Here is a 22,398-nt window from a genome sequence, read left to right as displayed (position 1 = left end):
TTGGAGAGACACTGCGTGCCAATAAAGGGAGCGTGGGAGTGTGTTGGGGCGTGTGGCGTGGGAAAGGTGGATGAAGGCATATGCTGGTTCTGTGGGTCATTAAAGGTTCTGTGAGTGAGGCCAGCTCTAGTGGGTTTTCAAGATGAGGTTGTCTTTCAAATGATCATATCCAATATATGTTGACTTCGTTCAGCTAGTACTAAGTCTCTTCACTGCAATGCCCTGTGGGAAGGCTCTAAGGACAATGTGCTGGGTTGTAGATAGGTATGTAAGACTGTTCTGGAAGTTCTAGGGACTGTCAATTAGACAGTCTTCATGCGCTGCTTTGTCACTTCCAGCGGTGGAAGGGCAGCCATTTCTCTGAGAGGAATTTAGGGAGCGTGGGGGGTAGCGGGGGGAGGGGGGAGGAATCTGCCATTGGGCTGTGTCTTGAAATAAGGGAATCAGATTTTCTTTTCAGACTGATTTTCAGACAGTGCCTTCCAACACGATCAGACACTGGGGCCAGAAACCACGCCACCCAACAAGGCAGCCTTCTGTTATTTCCTACATTGCTTCAGGAGAGGCGAGCTAGCCCGCCCACACCATCTGCCCAGAGTCTGTGGAAGGGGAGATATTGTGCTGCAAGGCGATAACTTCCGCAGCTGACTCATGATGGAGTGCAAGGCTTATCAAAGGGTGTGAGAAGCAGAGCACTGCGCGGTTCCATCTCATCGGAAATGTAAGCAAAAGGGACCGACCTATCCACCTGGGCCCACTTCTCACCATGTCACAAGCAGAAGAATTTATGGTCGTGATCAGCTTGGGTTGTGCTTACCAGGAATCCCAGAAGAAACACATCCCTGGCGGGATTCCAGGTGACATATGTGTGTGTACATATATCACCTGATGACAGACCAGCAAAAGCCCGAGGAGGATGCCCATTTACAGAGAAGACTGCGTGATGGGCATTTATACCAGTGTGTGTACAAGACAGTGGAACTTGCTTACTTGATTAAATTCCTTAGCTGTGCATGTTTTGAAATAAAAAAGACAGATGTGTATGCAATAGCACTTATAAGGTGTGCTCAGCATAAAAGTTTACTTGAATGGCATCTACTATCTCTGTTTCTACCATACATCTGACTACTTCTATCTATCTATCTATCTATCTATCTATCTATCTATCTATCTATCTATCTATCAATTTATCTATCTATCTCTATTAATCTATTACCTACCTACCTATCTCCCTATTGACTTATATCCTGGAAGCAGAGTGTAAGACGTTGTACACACTAAGCAAGTGCTGTACCACTGAGCTACATCTCCAGTGCCTTGTCCTAAACTTTTAGTTGTGATATCTGTTATAGAGGCATCCTGGGGAAAAAAAAAGAAGTCTAGCATGTGGAACACTTCACAGTAAGTCTGACATGATCTCTTCTGAAGGCAGACATCATTTACTAAATGTGGGAGACGCTTTGATCCTGAGAGGCCCAGAGATACACGAGTAAATGCCCCTTTCACATCCTTCCTGGGGCTCACACTGGGGTGATGACTGTGGGTAGAGACACAGCTCAGAGAAGTGGGAGTGGGGCCTTCAGAGAACTTTATGCATGAGATACAAATTAAATAACAAGGAATTCTTGCCTGCTTTCTTCACTGTGAAGATAACAGTTCAGGGATGCGAACCTTGTTATTTGTAAGACATTCTTATTGGAGCTGTGGAGATGATACATGTGATGACTATAATTTTCCTTCAAAAACGTCAACCACAAATGAGTGTTTATGTGTGCATGCACTCACAAACTTGCATTACATCGGTCCATGAGGAAAGAGATGAAGCAAATAAAACCAATGTGGAATAGCTTGTTAACATTGACTTGAGGTGGAGGATGCATTCTGTGTTTGTCTTTTGGCATGTTTCATTGAAAGTATTCAAAATAAATCTGTGCAAAAGAAACTATGAATGTAAAATCCCTTCAGAAAAGGCCAGAAGGCAGGAAACAGAAAACACTTCTTTCTTTCTTTCTTTCCTTCTTTCTTTCTTTCTCTTCTGTATAGCCCTGGCTGCCTGGCTGTCCTGGAACTCACTCTGTAGACCGGGCTGGCCTCAAACTCAGAGATCTGCCTGCATCTGCCTACCAAGTGCTGGGATTACAGGTGTACGCCACTAGCACCTGGCCTACATTTCTTTTTAAATAAAAGGCTTAAAGGAGATAGGAAGACTAGAAGGGGAGGAAAGCACTTCCTCAAATAGCAGTCATAATCACCGATTTTGAATAATTTAGCACTTATAATAAAGTGAATATAGTAGGTGTGGCATACATATGGTAATCCCACGCTATGTTTCTTAAAAATCAGCATTGTGAGACACACAACAGGTCCAAAATAAAGAGAACAAATGTCAGTGGAGTGTTCAGCCACCAACAGGACAGCTTTGTCATATGCTCTACCCTCAAGGAGGGGCTGAAGGACTGTAAGGGCCAAAGGTTTGGGAGGACGGAGACAAAGCCATGTCTTCTGGACATGATGGGACCACTGGACTTGTGACTGAGAGCATCTGAGGTGGCTGCATAAGACCTGCACAAGATCAGGCCAGTGAATGTGTGGTAGGCCATGTGGGATGGGGAAATGGCTCATGAGGCCCCGTTTCTAGCTGAGGAGTTATTGGCTGTTGGTGGCTGCTGAGGATGGAGAATAGGGTTTCTTTAGGGGTGTGGTCTCTGGTGGATTGACCATACTTCAGTGAATGGTCTCAGTCCTGTGTCTATGGGCAGCACTAATACGACTCAATGGATTATAGTAACATTTTCATAAAGGACATTATATTGGGAGGAGTCATGAGGAAAGATATATGATGAACTGGAGAAGGGAGAATGGAGGGTGCACATGATAAAAATTATATTGCATACGTACATGAAGTTCTTAAAGAGTAAGTAATGTATGTAAAAATGTTGGCTCTATGTTTTAGAAATAGTCTCCAAAGCTTTTTATGTATTTGGCCACATGCCTCACTTTTAACAACATGAGATGAAAGGTTGCAGAAGCCAAAACAAACAAACAAACAAAAAACAAAAACAAAAACATATGATTCTCTTTACACGGAGGAGCTTTGTTATTGTTGCTGTTAGTTTATTGCTTTTAGGAGGCAGAGCTAAGCAGTGGTGTGAAGGCCAGTGGGAAGTACTGGCCATGGAGTGGAGAGTGACTGCAGTTGGTTATGTTTATCCACTGGTCTGGGCGCTGCCTACACAGGTGTGCACACAGGTGAAGAGTCACAGGCCTGTAGTCTTGAGGTTTTATCTTGTCAGGTGTGACTGGTCCGTGTGCCCTGTGCTAGGCCTGACAGGAAGAGCATGGTATTTGTGGTAGCCTGAGCCTGAAAGCCATGATGCCAAGTGTGTCCACATCAAGGTAAAGGCCTTTGGGAAATGGAACTTCTTTGCAAACTTTAAGGTTCAAGTAGGGGGTCGGGGGCGGGGGGTGGATGTAATTGATGAGACGTTTGTTCTTAAACTCATACTTTATTCTAACTTAGATATGGAGATTTGTAGGCCTGTTTTCCTACCCGTGAGTGGGGTGCTTTTATCTTTCCATCACTGTCTTCTCTATTGATGGTTGCTGAGGTGGAGAGGGACTTTTGTTTCAGGGATATGATCTCCTTAGACTGGCCATGCTTTGGTGGACGAGCTCTGCATGCACCCATCCTCTGCAAGGGTTGGGCCTGCTCCCTTCTGCTGGACCACATCCTCCGCTGATGGGGAGCCTTTCAAAGATGCAGCTTAGAGCTTGGCGAGATTCCTCTCATCACTTCCTCTCATTCCTCTCATTCCTTCAATAGCAATGCACTCTCAGCTGTGTTTAACTGTTGATGTCTTCAGACAGTCCTCCGTCTATCCCTCGACTTACTTTCTGTTTGTAAGAAGTGTATGCTATGGTTTGCATTTAGGAGAAATGGCACTTTCAAAGCCAGAGGTTCCAGTTTGAGTAATGACCCACCTCTACCTGTGAAATGCTACTTACATTACTTAATGGGTTCTCAATACCTCACTCTCCGTATTTTGTTTAACAGTCATACTAAGGATGTAACAGCCCCGCCCCCTAGAGAGTAGAGGGTCCCCATATAGTGCTCTGCTGTGTAGTTGCACAAGTGAGCTTTCTCCTGGGAACTTGGCATAAAACTGTCACTATTGATATGAGCGGGAGAGTGGGATTAGACTAGCTCTATGTACACTGAGATTTCTTTTGAGGAAATTGTATTAAATTACCCAACTTCTAAAATAGAACCGATAACCAAAGTTTTAATACAGCCTCTGATTACTGTGTATTTGAGTAGGAAATCCAGCCTTCTAAACAGAGGAAGCAATATCATTACAAAATATTGGCTTGATATTTGAGACTAAAACTCTGAAAAGTCTTGGCAACAAGGAAATCAAATAGAGGCCATATTAGCCACATCTGCTTTGGTGATGGTTCCAGCGTCTTGGCGGCTTACAGCCTGCAGGTTTATCTTTAGGCTTGGTCCTGTCAGGGGTCTGGTCGGGGGTCTGGTTGGCTGTGGCTGGAACGAGAACAGTTGGACAGATTGATTCAGTTTTAATTTTGCAGCCTACTGAGACTTAGGAAGGAGGAGGAGAAGGGTTTTCTGGGGTTGGCGAGCTGAAATTCAAGAAGGAAGCTAGCTGACTACACACAGGCAAGGTCTTCTCGCAAGTGGCTGAGCTTACATGCTGTTGACTAGAGCACATTGGATGGCCAAGTCTAAAGTCATCGGAAAACAGTTGGAAGGCTTAGAAGGAGATAGCTTTTGTTGATAAATAACACAATCTGTGGCTGAAGATAAAGTCCAATGTGCGCTACAAAATGTGCCTTTGGTTTGGTTTAAATCCTCCAAATGTTAGAGAGAGAGAGAAAACTATTTTTGCACAAGAATCTCTTAGCCCTTTCTTCTTAAACCTCCACATTCAGAAAAATACTTTAAGCACAAGAAGCATTCCTTCAAAGACATCGTTCTCTTTTGCCAACAGAATTTTCAAGGAGCCTCCGTTCTGTGAATTCTGCTTTCGAACATGGCCGTTGACCCCAGGGTATCCAAAATCAAGTGAAATGAAAGCCTATGTCAGGCTTCTGAAAGTAAACATCCAATTATGGAGAAAATCAACCTTTTTAAATGTCTTAATATTGATGTTTTCAGTAAGTTGTACAGATGGGTTTTGTCTTCCTCGATAGCTGTAAATTTTGGCTCGATTTCAAGAGAAACATCTCTGAAGTTGATGACCTCAAACATGGTCTGGAAAAAGAAGAGAAAGTTAAGGCATCAAAGAGATCTCATTATTAAATGCAGAGAGCGTCTAGGCAGGTGATAGCCCCCAAGGAAGCATAGGTACTTAAGGGTTCTAATTTTTCCTATTATTGTTGTAATGTGAAGCACATGTAAAATGCACAAATGTGTTTCTATAACACATATCCCAATCTCCCGATATCTTCTCCCATCAACTTCCCCCAACCTCCTCTCTCCCACTGCCCCCTAACCCCCAGTTCAGGCAATAATGAAAGCGCTGCCTCTGGATCTTGTGGTAGGTAGTAGCCTCTTCGTGTAATTCTTTTGTCCTGTAAGCCATCCCGTGTCAGATGTTTCAGGCTTGGGCCATCGAGTTTGAAGCACTTCATTATCTCTCTCAAGTGGGAAAAGCAATCACTAAGTGGACCCCAAAGTCACAAAGACAACAAGTGGTCCCATTCTGGGTGGGGACCCCAGGACACTGAGTGGGAACTGGATCATAGCCATGTTTCCCTGGAAACGTGTTGGTTCACTTCCGCAGAGCAAGTGAGAATTGCTGGGTGGTGTTATCGGCTGTCTCGGTGGTTACGCCACCGTGGGCTGTACACTCAGGGGATGTAAGTGAAATGAGCCAATCTTATAATGGCAGAGCCAGACCAGCAGAAACAGGTTGATGATGTTTCCTTGAAGTTTTATCATTTGTGGCTGATTGATTTGTGCCACAGTGTCACCTTTATGCTTCTTTGCTTCATGGTACATTTTAAATCATCAAAGCTTTCCCCATAAAAGAAAAAAAAAATGATTCTACCATTAATTGAAAATCAGTATCACTACAATAAACATTAAAAAAAAATACAACCAAGGGGCTAGAAAGATGGCTCAGAGATTAAGAGTACTAGTTGCTCTTACAAAGGACACAGCACTCCCATGGCAGTTCACAATGGTCTGTAACTCCAGTTACAGAGGACCTGATGCTCTCTTCTGGCTTCTGTGCAGACCAGGCCCACACATAAGGCACAGACATACATGCAAGCACAACACCTATACATATGAAGTAAAATTAAACCCGAAAACACACAATGAAATACACGATTGTCAGTTATGGGACCTTAACTTTTTGTAGCCCCACTGTTGTTGCTTTGAATGCACATGTGGTAAAATAGATACATGTATACATGCGTGCGAAGTGGTTTCTACCCTCAATAGTTTTAAGGTGTTGGAGGTCAAACTCAGGGCTCACATGTGTTGTACTCCCAACTTATCTTTAAAATGTGCAGGAAACTATTATTAATTATGTGCAATATATATATATATATATACATTTTTTCATTTTTGCCTTGAAGTCTGCCCATTAAACAGCCACTTAACACTTTCCCCTTGCCCCATGCAACCTGCAACCACCATTCTGCCTTCTATTTGTGGCTGTTTAAGCCCCCCATCCCCATGTAGTTAGAATCAGGTGGTATTTGTCTGGCTGTGATGAGCTCATTTCACATAGCATAGTATTACATGTTCATCCTCCTCATGTGTCACTTGCAAGATTTCCTCCTGTGTTCAGACTGAGTAACACTGCATTTTGTGTCTCCACTGCATTTGCTTTACCTATTCATCTGCTTATAGACTGATCCTCCTCTGATGTTGGGGACAGTGGTACCATGGCATAGAAATGGCAATACTACTTTCTGGTCAGTGTCTTTGAATCCTTGGTCCCCAGCTGGCAGTCTGATTTGAGGGAGGTGGAGGCCAACAGGGTGCTGGTTACTTTGTGTCAGGCATTGCAGGCTGTAAGTCTGTTTGACGCTTCAGGTCCACAATCAACAATTGTATCTTTAAGTTCCTTGGATAGTGGCCCAAGTGGGTGTGCTGAGGCATGGTAGCTCAATCTTCAATACTTGAAGGTTCCTATGTCTTCCATATGCTGTTGGACCATTTTACATTGCTACCATAGAACCCATATTTATCGAAACATTTCAGCTTTTATTTTAAAATGATAGCCACTCTCATGAGTGTGATGTCTCCTCATTGCATTTTCATTATGATTAGCCATGTTGTGAGTATTTACCTGTTTTCCATTGAATTCTTTCATTGGGCAAATATCTACTCAAACTTTTTGCCCACTTTTGAACTGGCTTTTATTGTTGTCATTACTGAGTTGTAGACATTCTTCATATGTTATAGATAATGCATCCCTTGTCTGGTGAGTAGTTCACAGGCATCTCCCACCATATGAAAACCATTGAGTATGAGGCATCTGGGGCTGCTTCTGAGCTTACAGGTAAAACTCCCAGCTTTTCACCATCAGGCATATTGTTGGATATGGAATTTTCATATATGATTTTCATTATGTTGAGATAATTGCCTTCTATTCTTAGCTTCTTGACTTTTTTGTTGTTAACTTTGTGAAGTATAGTTTTCTCAAATGCTTTTTATCAATTATTTATTGTGATCATTTTTCCTGTTTATGTTTCATATTAAATTGATTCATTTTCCTATGTTGAACCCTCCTTGATTTTCAGGAATAAATCTAATCTTAGTCATGAATGTATGGGATATGAGTTTTTTTTATATTGCCGAAGTCAGTTTGCTAGCATTTTGTTGAAATTTTTGCTTCTCTACCAACCAAGTCATTGGCTTTCATGTTTCTGTCATTGTAAAGCCTTTGCTTAGCTTCAGGGTCAGGGTGATGCTGGTCTCATAAAATACATCTGACTGTTCCTTCCTCTACCACTTTTGAAAGACTTTGAGCATTTACATCTTATTTCAATGTTTTATAGAGTTTACCAGTGTGATAATCTGGTCCTGGACTTTACTTGTTGATTTTTTAAAATAATTATCAATGGTTGGATTTCTGTACTAATTATAATTATAATTGTAATTATAAATCTTTGAATTTTCTGCTTCTTTATAGTTAGTCTTTGTCCTGTGTTTTATATTTAAACAGAGTGTCCTAATGTCTCTTCTGTTTCTGAGTTATCAGTTGTGTTTTCTTTCATTTCTGATCTTATTTTTGGGGAACCCCTTCCCACCTCAGTTCTTTGTCTAAGTATCTTCAATTTTGTTGATATTTTCCTTAAAAAAAAATCAACCCTTATTTTCCTTGATTTTAAATTGCTTTTCTACTTACTACTGAATTTATTTCTACCATAATTTTTATTACTTCCATCTGCTTAGTTCCGGGCTTAATTTTTCCCATTTCCTTTTTCAGTTCTTTCTGGTGAAATGTTGGTTTGCTCCCTGACGTCCCTTATTTTAATGTAAGGACTGCCGCTGTCGTCCTCTCTCCTCTTAGTTCTGGCTTCACTGAAGCACGGAAGTGTGGCCTGCCGTGTTTTCATTTTGATGATCTGAAAAGGCACTTTTAAGTTTTCCTTCTGATTTCATTTTGGAACAATTATTTGTTTAGGGGCAGTGTTTCATTTCTACCTGTTTGGAATTTTTGTCCACAAAAATTTTTTGTTTGTTTGTTTGTTTGTTGTTTGTTTTGGTTGTTGTTTCACCTGACTGGCCTCACACTCCTATTTCTCCTCCTACCTCTGCCTCCCAGTTGCTGGTGTTAATCCTTAACTTGTGACCTGTGCTTGGAGGATGTTCTGTTTAAACTCAGGAAGAAAACATGCATTCGGCGGCTGTCTGGTGGAAGCTTCTGTGTACGTCTGTTAGCGCCATTTGTCCTTCAGTGACGCACAGTATTCTGCTTCCTCATTAGTCTTCTGTCCTATGCGCCACCTGTTGATAAAAAGGGACATTCCCTTTCCTGTATTGAGGTTGATTTACATTCCATTGTGAGTTGCCTATATTTAGAACTGTGATATGTTTTGGGGGAACTGATGCTTTATTATCCTACAATGTCTTTTGCGTTCTGTAATTTTTTTTTAGTCAAAGTTCATTTTTTTGTGCAATAATGACCATCCTCCCTCCCTTTTGTATGTTCATCCTTATGGAATGCATTTCTCAGTCTCAGGTCATCTGCATCCTTGAGTCTGAAGTGACTCTTTAATTTGGACTTTGTTCATTAAGCCATGCTGTGTGCTTTTGATTGGGGAATTTAATATATTTACTTTTAAGTAACTACCAACATGCAAGTCTTAACCGCCATTTTGCTGTCTTCTGTCTGTTTTGTGACTCTTTTGGCTTGGCTACCTTCTACTGTCTGTGTCATTTGTTGTTTGTCATTGTTGTTATTGTTATGGCAGTCTTTCTTTTGTGTGTCTCCTATGAGGTGTGTGTGTGTGTGTGTGTGTGTGTGTGTGTGTGTGTGTGTGTATTTCATTATGATGGGGCTTAAAGTATTTTAGCTGCAATTCTCTTTTTTCCCCTAATAACTTGAATTATAAAATCATGTAAATCTTATATTCTTCAAGTTCTGCTTTATAAAACTAATGTAAAATGTTTTTTATATTGTGTACACATTAAACATATTTTATGGTTATAGTGTTCTCTGCTTTTTTGCTTCTATACCAGAATTAATAATTCATGCATCCTTGCATTATTACGGCAGTATATACTTGTCTATCTACACCTTTATCAGCACATTTCATACATCCATGTTTCTGTTTAGATTCCCTTCAGTTGGGAGGCTCCTTTAGCAACTCTTGGAAGGTAGTCAACAGTGACCCCTTCAGCTTTCATGTACGAAAGTCTTTATTTCTCCCTTAATTTTGAAGGGTGGTTTTGCTAGATATAGAATTGTTATTTCATAGTTTATTTATTCTCTTCATCTTGGGCTATATCATTCCATTCTTTTCTGATTCCTGAGAAAGCTTGTGATGATCTTTGGGCAATTCAGTTTATATTTCACTTATTGACTTCATTTTTTTTCTCTGTTTGCCATTAGCTTTGTGATTTTACTAGGGCTGTAGTTCCAAAATGTCCCATGGTGGGTTTCTTTGTATGCATGCTAGTTAGCTTCGACTTACTTTCCCTGGATGCCCATTTCCTTCTCCACACACTAGGCAGGTTTGGGTGTAGAGGAATATCTTTGTGGATTTAGCAGCTGTCAGTAAAAATCTGATTGGCCAATGAGCTGGGCAGGAGGACAGGAAGTGGAAGGCGGGAGTTACACACACACACACACACACACACACACACACACACACACACACACACACATACACACGAGTGGCTTTGCTCTCTAAGCTTATGTTCTATCTCCTGTGGGAATAATTGCACATCAGTTATGATGAAGAGTATATCAAAAATGAGTGTTCATAGCCTTAGTAATTTGCAAAGGCTTTGGCAGACATAAAGTAGAATTCTGTTAGGATAAACATGGGTGTCAGACTTGGAAGAAGTGTGAAAAATAGAGTGGGCAAATAAACCTGCTTTGGACTAGATATTAGGATTAGTCATGGAGCTGTGAGCAGGAGGGGTTTTGGGGCTGCGTGGGAGCTCTTCTTTCCGTGACAGACCTGTGGCCACACCCTACACATTCTGGGACTGGGCATCCTGTGAGTGTTCCTCTTTGCTCATAGTCTATAGGGGCTGATACTGGTCAGCCTAGAGAGAGAATTTGCTCAGTCTGCAGGGAGCCCAGCGTCTGGGTTGGCAACTTTCTTCTGAGTGTCCATCTAATGCAACTGATTATTTTTCCTTCCATTTCTCTGCTGTGATGATCAGATTATTTTTCACTCTATCGAAGGTCCCAAACAAGAGTCTCATTCTTGGGTGTGTGTAGGGCATAGGGGAGGCAAGAATGACAGCTGTGCTGATGGCACACACGCCGGGGAAAGGAAACGTCACAGCAAGCAATCAGGGTGCCCTTTCTCAAAGAAGGGAGAATAGATTGAGGCAGCCATAATGGAGGTACCAGAGTGTGGATGTGATTAGAAGGAACAGGGCCTGTACCCTTTGGCCTGGAGTGGGGACTTCAGAGTTCAGACTCCCCAGCCATGTAGGGGACCAACAACTTAACCTAAGCAGACACTTTAAAGGTGACCTCATGGTTTAGGACACATCCAGGTATACTGTATACCATGCTTACCTCAATCAAAATAAACTAAAACCTTAACTGTCATATAAAATGCTAAATGTCCACATTCAATACAGACCTACTCTCCTTGTCTTTTTTTTTTCTCCCCACACTTACTGTTGTTGAATCATTGTGGTATAGTATTCATTCCTATTTCAGGAATAAATGTGTTAGTCTCTGCGTGTATGTATACTCCTGTGTTCTTGCCTGTATGTGCATGTGCTGTGGAGAACTACAACCAGGCAGCTTCACACGGTACGTTTATTTGTGTGTTGTGCTTTTCGACTACATGCCAAAAGAAAGTGACGATGGGATTTTGATTTGAACTGAAGAACATAAAATGAAAAGGGTTGAGTGACGTTGAGCTCCTTCACACTAGAAAGTGGGCTGGGCAGATGCAGTGTCTCTGCAAGTTTGGATTATCCTGGAATGGGATGCAGATGTGAAGGGCAAGAATCAGTGTCAAAGGTTGTAGACAGAGTCCCTGCCAAATACGTTGGTTCCTACCTCAGGGCCATTGAACTGGCTATTTCCTATGTCCTGCCTGGTTGGGCTCAGCCGACCTTGTGAGTCATCCCATCAGGTCTTTGGGCTTCTGTTTCAACACTTTCTTCTAAAAAAAAAAAATGAGCTTCCTTAACCTGTTACAAAGAATAGTAGAAGTTTCCTGAACACAGACTTTACCCTTCCACTGGGCAGCAGCGTCCTCACAGCATATTTTTACCCTTATGTGCCGGTTAGCTTCTTAATTTATGAAAAATTAAGTTCAGGAAGGTAGTAATGTTGCCCACCACCAAAACTTGACTTGGAATAAGTGTTAGGATCTAAAAAAAAGAAAAAATGAATAGATAGACAAAAAACAAGCCAAAGATCAGATAGTGTGGAGTGTGGATGTGTACAAGGAAGATGCTTGGGGAAGGATGATGTTTCTTCTCTAACTAAACTGCGTGGCGCCCTCCTTGATACTGTTATATGCTGAGGGAATTGTTCTATTGAAAAACCATGATGCAAAGCCTATAATACACATACAGCTATTCAGCAGAGAACCAATGAATATGGAATTCTGTTCTGCTACAAAAGAATGAAAGCCACAGCATTTTTTTTACATTTTTTAATTGAATATATTTTTACATATACATTTATATTATTACACATATATACAATAAGTTACCTATAGCAAGAAAAAACCATGAAACAATCAGGAATTAAATAAATCTTACATTCATAGTGTTTTGGCTATTTTTATTTTGGCATCCTTGAAAAAAACATCTTTCCTATCTTGGTGAGTCTAAAATTCTGCATGTAAATCAATATCTATCATATCTCATTAATATCAATTTATAACATCTGTCTAGGCCTAAAAAATATCTTAACCCCTAAACAATTAAGCTTAATTGTAAAACTAAACTATCTGGTCTTCATCCCCATCAGAGACTTCAGAAGGAATAAAAGTGATTACTGTGTGTACAGGGAGTGCAGGTTAGTAGCTTCCCAGATGAGAAGATGACAGAGACAGTTTGCTACCTGCGCAGTCACTCAAAACTCTGTATAACATTGGAGCATCATCTTCTGGCCCAATATGTCTGACAGACATGAGGCAGGAACTATTGAGCACTTATTTTCAGTGTCTTGGCAGAGTTTGGGCAGAGTTTGGCCTGCATCCAACTTGCCCATTTTTAGCCAGTATTCTGTCTGTGAGAAACAAGAACATTTTCCCCAATGGCTTGTTTGCCACATTTGAAGCCATCTCCACAAGGAGGTTCTTTGATGCTCATCATCTTCTTTAAGGTAGGCTGAGTGTTGACAGAAGTTAACCTGTCTCATTGTAAATGAATCTTTAAAATAACAAAAACAGCTTTAAATGCCAAATTCTGTATGTCTCTGAGGTTTTTGAAGACCTTGTTGAACTATTACTATAGAATCATATCTATCTTTTACACTTAGGATGTATATTCTTGTGATAAAAATAGACTGGTAATTGATATGACCATGATTTGATCAACTAACAATTAACTTGCATAACTTACTTATCCTAAACATCCTGCAATAGCACTTTCAAAGTCTTGGAAGTTAGCCTTGTATTATAATTAAACTGTGTGGGTACAAAACATCACATTGGAGTAAATATACATATATAATGTGTGTGAAAAATAATCTTAAATTTGAATTCTATACCAATGTATCTAAAATTAAACTTATTTTGCATCTATATACAAAATTCTAGACCAGTGAATTAAAAATATCCTTGCGAGTAACAATTAAGGCATTAAGTTGCTGAGACTCTTAAAGGACCGTGATACGGTTTAGATGTGAAATGCCCACCCCACCCCCATAGGCTCATGTGCTCTGACACTCCATCTCCAGCTGGTGGTGTAGTTTGGAAGGTTAAGGAGCATTTAGAAGGCGCAGCCACTCCTGCATTCGTCCCTCCTCTCCTGTATTCATCCATTCAATAAATCTCTTTGAAGAGATTTGCTGCCCGAAGATGACTCTCTCATCCAAAGAAGCCCAGAAGAGAAGGAGCCTGGCTTAGGCTCCTAAGCTCCTCAGCTCAGCTGGGGTTGGGGGAAATCCTGCTCTGGGAACAGCAATGCCTCTGCTGAGGAGGCTTCCACTCAGAGCTGTGTGGTTCCTGGGCCCCCATGTCTCAGGATGCCCTTGCACAGGGACACTGTCCCGCCTCAGAGCTGTGTGGTTCCTGGGCCCTAGGTCTCAGGATGCCCTTGCACAGGGACACTGTCTCACCTCAGAGCCGTGTGGTTCCTGGCCCCCATGTCTCAGGATGCTCTTCCACTCGGATACCTTCCCGTCTCAGAGCTGTTTGGTTCTGGGGCTCCTGAGTTCCAGGAGGCCCTCCCATCTGAGCAGGAAGCCCAACATGCCTTCTGCCATGTTTTCTCTCCACCGTAGACAATATCCCTCCTGGAACTATGAGTCAAAATAGGCCTGGTCACCCTTAAGTTGCTTTTGTCAGGGTATTTTATCAGCAACAGAAAGGAAACTATTACAGCCTGCAAAGGAAGTCAAATTGAAGGTTAATTAAATGAGTCACATCACTAGTATCAACTCTGTTGCCCATCCTCTTTGAGGTCACTTAATCTATGACAGTCACCTTTGCTATTTAGGACCAGGTCTGGAGCCCCCGTTTTAAAGAGCAGTTATATCAAGTAAGACTCTGAGATCTTATCAAAACCCACTCTTGCTACAAAACTGTTTTGTCCAATGCAAATAGTTTGTTTGCCAAAAGCATAGCAGTTCATCTGTTCTGCCCCAGTATTGTCATTTGTAGATAAAATGGCAATAAAAAATTGAAAGCCACATGACACAAAGGTTGTTAGTTGATGGTAGTTAACCGTCTTTAGCATGTATGTTGAGCAAGAGTCTGTCATGAATTTATCTGGACTGCAACTTTCTTGAAAGGAAGGCATGCATTATGTGGGTGGAGTGTACGTGGGAGTGTGCACATGCTCAGTAAAATGTGGCTCTGAGCGTGGCCTACACAACTGCTATGGAAACCTGTCATCCTTTGTCATGTGTAGTCTTGACCCTGCCTGCCCTGTGAACATTCACTCTCCTCCCTGGAGCAGTGAGCAGTGGGTGTCGCTTTGCTTATTACCAAAACCCCATTTCCAGAATGGGTAATTGTGTTCTGACTCATACAGTTCCCCTGCGTTTCCTGGCTGTTTCCTGTGACTTATGGCTTCCTCTTGGCCCCTTAATGGCTATGTAATGAAGCAACATATTTCAAAGTCATGGCTGTGTTTCAGACTTTCCTTAAGTAATGTCTCAGTGAAGGGCCAGCCTACAGCCTGGCACACAAATACCCTACCTGTGTCCCAAAGGCAAGAAGCAGAAGGTGACTTCTACAGGCCAAAGAACCTCTGGGCTGAAAGCTTTTAAGTGTGTTAATGTTTCATACGAGTTGAACGTGCTTATCGGCTTTGCTCCACATCTGCCAATTTTAACCATAAACTTGGTTGTATGATTTTAACCTTCTTCAGCCTCAGGTTCCACCTCAGCAAAATGCTGATAACACTAATGTCCATCTCCAGGATTTTTATGAAGATCAATCAGGCAGACTATCTGGAAATGCTAAGGCCAGAGCATGGCTCATGGGGAGGTCCAAAATGCCCTACCTTGTGGTCTGATTAGTTTCCTTTGGGGTTGTCCATCGGGAAGTCATTGCCAGATGACTCAAGTCTCCCTGGAGCTGCAGAGCTAGGGATTCTAACAACAGGACATCAGTGGAGCTTCAAGGCCCATGTAGGAGGCTTAGAGCAGGGAAAACTGAACTCACATAGAGGTTAGGGCAGCCTCCCCAGGGGAGGATACATCTGTCGATGAGTCTAGTCATTAGCTCATGGAATCCATGTATGGAGTGACTTCCCACCAGAGGACAAGATCTGCATCATAAAACCCTCACTAGAGGCAGTGAGGGAATGAAGAAATTGAAGACAGACACACAGCCGCACGTAGAGTGTGGGATCAGGTGGGGGTCTGGCTACCTAGCAACCCAGAACCTCACTGTGTCTATTCGGCACAGCACTGAGGGAGGGCAGCGGATTGCTGGCCTGGAGGGCTCTGTAGGGAAGCAGTCTCAAGCTCTAAACATCTGGGAGGAGAAAGCTGCAGCTGCTATTCTTTGCACACACTGGTCACTCTGTCACAGACACTGGGACCCCTGAGATCTGTGACAACCCTCTTGGGCCTGGCCCGTATGGGGGAACTGACTTTGTAAAAGATCTCATGAGTATGAAGCCTTGGAGTTCTGGACCTGGTTGTGTCCACGTCAACAGTGCGCATTCTCTGGGGAATGCGCTCACTGAGGTCTCCCTCAGCTCCCTACAGACAAACTATGTTAGACCTAGCAAACAATGGTGATCATCAATACAGCGCCTGGCACGAGGATCTGACTGTTTAGGCAAGATAAGAGCGAAAGCGATCAGTAATGTAGCCAGCGGAGAGTCAAGAGGGAAGCTGTCGAAGTTATGCACTGTATAGTTTTGGAACTTTTGAATGTTGGGGTCGGGTTTCCAGTAGGGAAATCAGTGAGCACCTGAGATCTAAATTAAGATTTTAGGGTGCTCAGAATGCAGTAGGTGAAGAAGAGGGAAGGCTGGAAGCCTGAGAAACACATGCTTTATTCTTGCACAGGGTGGAGTCCAGTTTGGCTAGTCCATGGAAAAACTTAGGGACGTGGTAGGAGCATGCTGGAGCATTAGCTGTGGAGCAGACATAGAGGGTCAGGGCAGTCATCTGGACACAAGGATTTGGAATTTCATGCCAAGTGTAACTGGAAATCTTGGAGGTGTTGGGTTTTGTGTCTTAAAAAAAAAAAAAAAGCCAAAAGCCCAAATCATACCTCAAGGTTGCAAAGATCTGTGATGTTTGCACAGTGAATTCGTGGGGTTTAAAGCAGAAGTAAGGAGACCAATAAATAATTACAGAGAGATGGCAATGGTTGAGAATGGGTTCTGGCACAATACTAGACACGCACACATGGCAAACCAGCGGTTGTGTGTGGTGAGTGCCAAGGTGATGGCTGCAGATGGAGGGTAAGCCACGTCCTGCAGCGTCCCTGGAGATGCTGGAAGGAGAAGCCTCTGAGGGGCGTGCTGTGGCATCTCATGCTGATAAATTTGCATTTATACCACAAGAAGGGCCACTGGAGGTTAAGAAGCTGGGAAATGAACCGATCAGATTAATGCGCCCATGGAGGGTGTTTATTTCTCTTCCCGGGTATTTCCTAAGCCAGGCATTTATTGAATTTAGGGTAATGGATGGGAGAGGTGGGCTGGCGTCACTGCGGGCCAAGATGGATGGGCGGCATATTCCTTTGTATAACAGTTAAGGGGGTGTTAAGGGGAGTTTAAGCTTGCCACTGTGAAAGGCTTATTTATCTTGTAAATAAATACTTACCAGGGAGGCCACATAAGCCTTCCTCCTGGCAGGCCCCTCCAGTGTGACAGGATCTCACGGCAGCAGAACTGACATGGTGGACACTCCATGAGTAGACATCCTGTATGGCAGGGGAGGATTTATATAAGCGCCAATGGCTAAGATTTTGGGAAAGGGAGGAGCACAGAGTGTACAAAGGGACATCTTTGCTACTGATGTGAATGGAGTACACTGTGTTCTGTGCAGTGTTCTCATACCCTAAAATTGAGACCCGCCCCGTTAGCACTGAGGAACTCAAAGTAAGTCAGAGAGAGTGAAACCAAGTTTGGGATGGGGTCTTCTGTGATCCCTGGGACGATTTTTGAGATCCCTGACTTTTCACCTCTGATGCGTTAATTTAGCGACGGATTGGACCACCTTTCCTTTGCTCCCGTCCTCCTAATTCATGCTTAGCCTTCATAGCAGCATGTGTGTTCTGTGAGGCTGGGCTTGCAGGCTCACTGCTCTCATGTAGGTGGGAAGTGTTCGTGCATGTGCACAAGCAAGCGTGTGACCATACTTCCAAATCTTGATTTTTTCAGGTTACAGAACTCAACAATGTGAAAAACGTAGCCCGATTGCCAAAGAGCACCAAGAAACACGCGATAGGGATTTATTTCAATGATGACACCTCAAAGACGTTTGCCTGTGAATCAGGTTAGTTTGAGGCAAGTGGGGGAGGGGTCTCCGGCCTTTTATCTTGGATTACTGGGCAGAGGGGGCTAATGCTTTGTGGGGGTTTTCTGTTTCGTTTTGTTTGCATTCCCACAGATCTTGAGGCAGATGAGTGGTGCAAAGTTCTCCGGATGGAGTGTGTGGGGACCAGAATCAATGACATCAGCCTCGGAGAGCCTGATTTATTGGCTACCGGGGTGGAACGGGAGCAGAGTGGTATGTGTACAATGTTCTCATCTTTTATCTCTCTCATAAACTGTTTTGCTCTCTTACGGTAAAGCACAAGGCATTGCCATTATATACGTTATGAGTTGTAAAAAATGTATGAGGTAAGCTATAGCAACAATCAGTGTTAATAATGCAGTCCATGTTTCCCTCAAAAGTTTTGTAATGGTTAATAGAAAAGTGTCCACGTTAATGGCCTCAGTCAGAAACTCTGAGAGGCACAAGATGTGCCAGCTGAATGGAAGATGCTATATTAATATTCAACTGCTGCATTTGCACAGGAGTTCCGCCCTGAAGCTGTTGGGACTCCCCCCTTCCCCCCCCCCCCCCCGTTTTGTAGTTAGTGTTGGAATCCGGACCATGAGCGCAGGCCTCTATTTACAATGCACAGACCGTAATGAGTAATGATTTCCACCTTGCCTTTTCACTTAAAATGTGTTTGAACACTTTCCAAAGTTTTTAATAGAATTTAACCCTCGCAAATATTTTGTCAAGTTTAAACCCACTTTAAAAATCTGTGATAAAAAAACCAAAACAATAACAGCAAAAAAAAAATCACCACCAAACCCTTGAGCCAACTGAGTTCCACGCAACATCTAGGAATAAATCTTTTAAAATAATAATGACCAAAATTATTCATGAACGCTTTAGCAAAAATCAATGTTGATTCATAGAACAAGCCCGGCATAATTGCTTCATCTTCAAATAGCTGAGCCTAGAGGAGACTGGATCCCATGGTCCTGCTTCAAGCCTGGCTTGATCTATGAGCCCTTGTCAGAGTGGAAAGGGCTCTGGGTCACCTAGATTGATGGCAGATGTGGCCGAGATGGAATTGCACTGGTATTCTCGGTGCACAATCCGGTTGTTAGTTAACGCGGTTCCCCCTCCCAACCATGACTGTGCCTTCATGGCACAGCTACTGTCTTCACCCCACATTGAATGCATTGTGCCTACCATAATCTCTTGCCACGCAACTGTTGTTCATCAAACGCGGAAGTGCTGGCTCGTACAGAGGGGACTCCTGTCAGGTTGAGAACTGGAGCTACTGACTTGGCTCAAGTCATTTACCAAGGCCATTCACGCCAGCCCAGATCTTCCTTCTGTGGGTCACTCAGTCTGCGGAGGGATGGACTGAGGGAGATAGCGTGGGCCTTGAGGACACAGCCCTGGGTGTGGAAAGCATGGCACAGCTCGACTGCTCTTACTCTCTAGAGAGGCTGGATCAGCACTGAGCTTGCACACATTTGTGTCTGTGGAGTAGCAGAAGCTCACAGTGCTGAAATTCAAACTGAGAGGCCATGCCCAGGCTTTCCTTTTTGCCCGCTAGCTTCGTGTGCTTGGCTTTTCTCTTGTTATGGCTTTGTACAAAACTCCACTATGTCTTAGAAAGTACTTTATAATCGTATTTTGTAAAAGTTCAAATAAGTGCGGTTAAAATGATTTCTCAGCAAGAGCGTGCTAGGCAAGCACTCTACTGCTAACCTCTCTCTCCAAAACCCCACTAACTTGTCTTATGGCAAAACACTTTGCCTCTAAGAGATTCCACTAAAACTCTTTTACCTCTCACTTACTCCCAACAGTGTTGTATCCATGGACGCAGAACTCTCACGGGTCATAGCTGTTTTATGACAGTTTCTAGAAAGCACTCAATATTTAGCTTATTGATAGTTTAAATTAAATTTAAAAACTTAATTAGTGGGATGCCTGAATTCATTCATGAAAACATTCTTGATATAACTATTTTCTAAGTTCAAGTAAAATACGGCAATTTTGATGATTGTTCTTATAAAATGGCTAATTTAGAACACTATTAATATAAAATTGTTAGCATCACTACCTTCCCAGATGTCCGGTATCTACTATAGGATGGGCAGATAGAATTGTGCTTGCAAATGCCATAGTGTTTTATTTTATCCATATTTCACGTAGAGATTTTTGACTCTGTAACTTTTTGTGTTAATGGATGTGCTAAATAGTAATGATAAAAACAGTGTGTGCAGGTGAGATCCTTGTTTGCAGTCACCAGCTAAGCTGGCTGTCATAATCTTGTTGACATTTTCAACAGTCTCTCCTGGAAGCAAAGGGCTGTCTCTTTTCAGGGCTAAAGAAAGCTCTTTGTTCAGACTATTTTAAGTACCATCCCTTGGCATCTTTACAATTGCTGGTCAGTTAATTACACGCTGTTACTGTGGAATGTGCTTTGAAATTTTGGGGTACAGCTTGATTCAGTTGATTATAGAACCATAAGCTGATCGGTGTTACTTTCAGACCACAAATCACAAACACATCCTTTCGCACCTGTACCTTTTGAGAATACAAAAGTGTGGGTGTAATTAATGTGTGCTCAGCAGGGGGAAAGCTGCTTTTAGCGGCTTCAATGCTCTGATTTTTTTATTGGCATATTTTTATGATGCAAATTGGAAAAGTCTAAAAATTATCTTTGTTCATGTAAGCAGTGTTTAGTGTGTGTTGATACCTAGAGTGTACCATTATGCTATGTAATAGCACCTGCATTTACAAACTCAGTTTTCTGTGATAGTTCATTTATAACTTTTACCTCCCTGAATGTTCCACCAAAATGCTAGCATGTACATGTTTTTAATAGCCCTTATGTTCCTGCGATGTCTTTGCTTTTTTTTGTTTCTGGGGACTGAGGACTAACCTTTTGTTTTTCTCCCAGAGAGATTCAATGTGTATTTGATGCCATCTCCTAACTTAGATGTCCATGGCGAATGTGCCTTGCAGATTACATATGAGTACATCTGTCTTTGGGACATCCAGAATCCCAGAGTCAAACTCATCTCTTGGCCGCTAAGTGCCCTGCGGCGGTATGGACGTGACACCACGTGGTTCACTTTTGAGGCAGGGAGGTGAGTTCATGGCTTTCCATACATCCTTTCCGAATGTCTGCTCGCCTCCTCCAGGTTCAGATCATGGCAACTGGGCCGGGAGCACACTTTAGAAAATTCATAAACTGTGCGCAGTGTTCAGGCACCTGGCATGTCTTGATCCCCAGAGAGGATTCTACCACTCCATAGATATGACATGAGTTTTCGTTACTTGATTTGATGGCATGCCACAAACTCAAGCTGAACTGGTAAACTCTCCCCATGGACGGGGCTAAGCTAAATAGAGGCCAGCTTCCTGTTGTTTGAACATCTTCCGTGCTGTAATTCAGTGTGTGTGTACCGCTTTGTGGGAACCAACAGGGTCGATCATACATGGGAGGGCTGCCAACATTTCCCAGCTAACCGAGGGCCATCGAAGCTACTCACTATCAAACAACTGGCGGCGATGCCGGAATGCCGGAACGCTGGAGTGCTCGGTTCTGAATCTTACTTGCTGTCAGCCCAGTGAGCCTTCTTAGGGCTTCCTGTCGCTCCCGGTTAAGAGACAAATGCGGAGTGAAGAGACTACAGTTCCAGTTAGGTGAAATCGTAGCCTAGAAAGAGAGCCTTCTGGTCAGTGTTTCATTTTACCTCCCCACCCGCCTACCCTTCCTCCTTAAGAGTTTTGGTTCCTCTTAAAAGCAAAAACCAGCCACCTTTTGCATTTTCAAATTTCAGGGCACTCAAGTTTTAAGAAATAAAAAGCCCATCAAACTCTTTAACATTCTAGCACGGAGCAGAGAGGGCGTCAGAAACCCTGACCCTAACTGAGGAGTCCTGGCTGGCTCTAGGCTTCCGGGGGAAGTAGAGCCAACTTTTCCTTAAGGGTGTGGCTTCTGGCAGGTAGACCTCACTCCAATGCATTGGCTTACATGCAGGCGCATGTAAGCAGCACAAACTGGGTAGCGGGTTAGTAAGCAACAGCAACAACAAAACAAAACACAAAACCGAGCTAGAGACGCAAAGTTGAGTGGCAGGATGGGAGATAGGGAGCTGGGGAAAAATCTGGGAGGAGGCGGAGGAGAAGATGTAGGGCTTAATGTGATCAAACTATACTGAGCAGAATTATCGAAGACTTGATAAAAGTGTTATATTAAAAATGGAACCTAAGGCCCTAATGTGTGTTGAAGTTTCACTGAAGTGTAACAACTTACAGCACTCATGATAGCTGGTTAAAGCTGATGGCTCCTTTACAGTAAATGATGCTGATTTTCAGAGAGTAAAGGCAGATGCTCCAGTCACTATCCACGTGGCTAACTCGTACATACAGCTGAGACTTGACTCCCCATTAGGCCAGCCAGCTCACCTCAGTTTAGACAGAGCCTGTGTATTTAAAACTTACCTTTTGGAATTATGATCAATTTAATGTTTGCACTACATTCTACAAAGTAAGACAAAGTTTTCTCTCCCACGGGTAGTTCGTTGGTCTACTCTCTCTCCTT

The 22,398-nt window shown here is 42.8% G+C and overlaps 1 protein-coding gene across 2 annotated transcripts in view; it reads left to right on the top strand.

Moving 5' to 3' along the window:
- DOK5 (docking protein 5) overlaps positions 1-22,398 on the top strand; it is a 145,194-nt gene that overhangs the window by 78,679 nt on the left and 44,117 nt on the right. For both annotated transcript variants that reach the window (XM_084776765.1, XM_084776766.1), the window contains exons 3-5: positions 17,711-17,825; positions 17,940-18,059; positions 20,749-20,938. In XM_084776765.1, coding sequence (XP_084632891.1) covers positions 17,711-17,825; positions 17,940-18,059; positions 20,749-20,938 — 425 coding nt within the window. The remainder of the gene's footprint in view (positions 1-17,710; positions 17,826-17,939; positions 18,060-20,748; positions 20,939-22,398) is intronic.

Source organism: Acomys minous, assembly GCF_964271855.1.
Source record: "Acomys minous genome assembly, chromosome: 3".
In the NCBI taxonomy this organism is placed as follows: domain Eukaryota; kingdom Metazoa; phylum Chordata; class Mammalia; order Rodentia; family Muridae; genus Acomys; species Acomys minous.
Note: the sequence above shows the minus strand (reverse complement) of the source record. Positions and strands in the feature narration are given on the sequence as shown.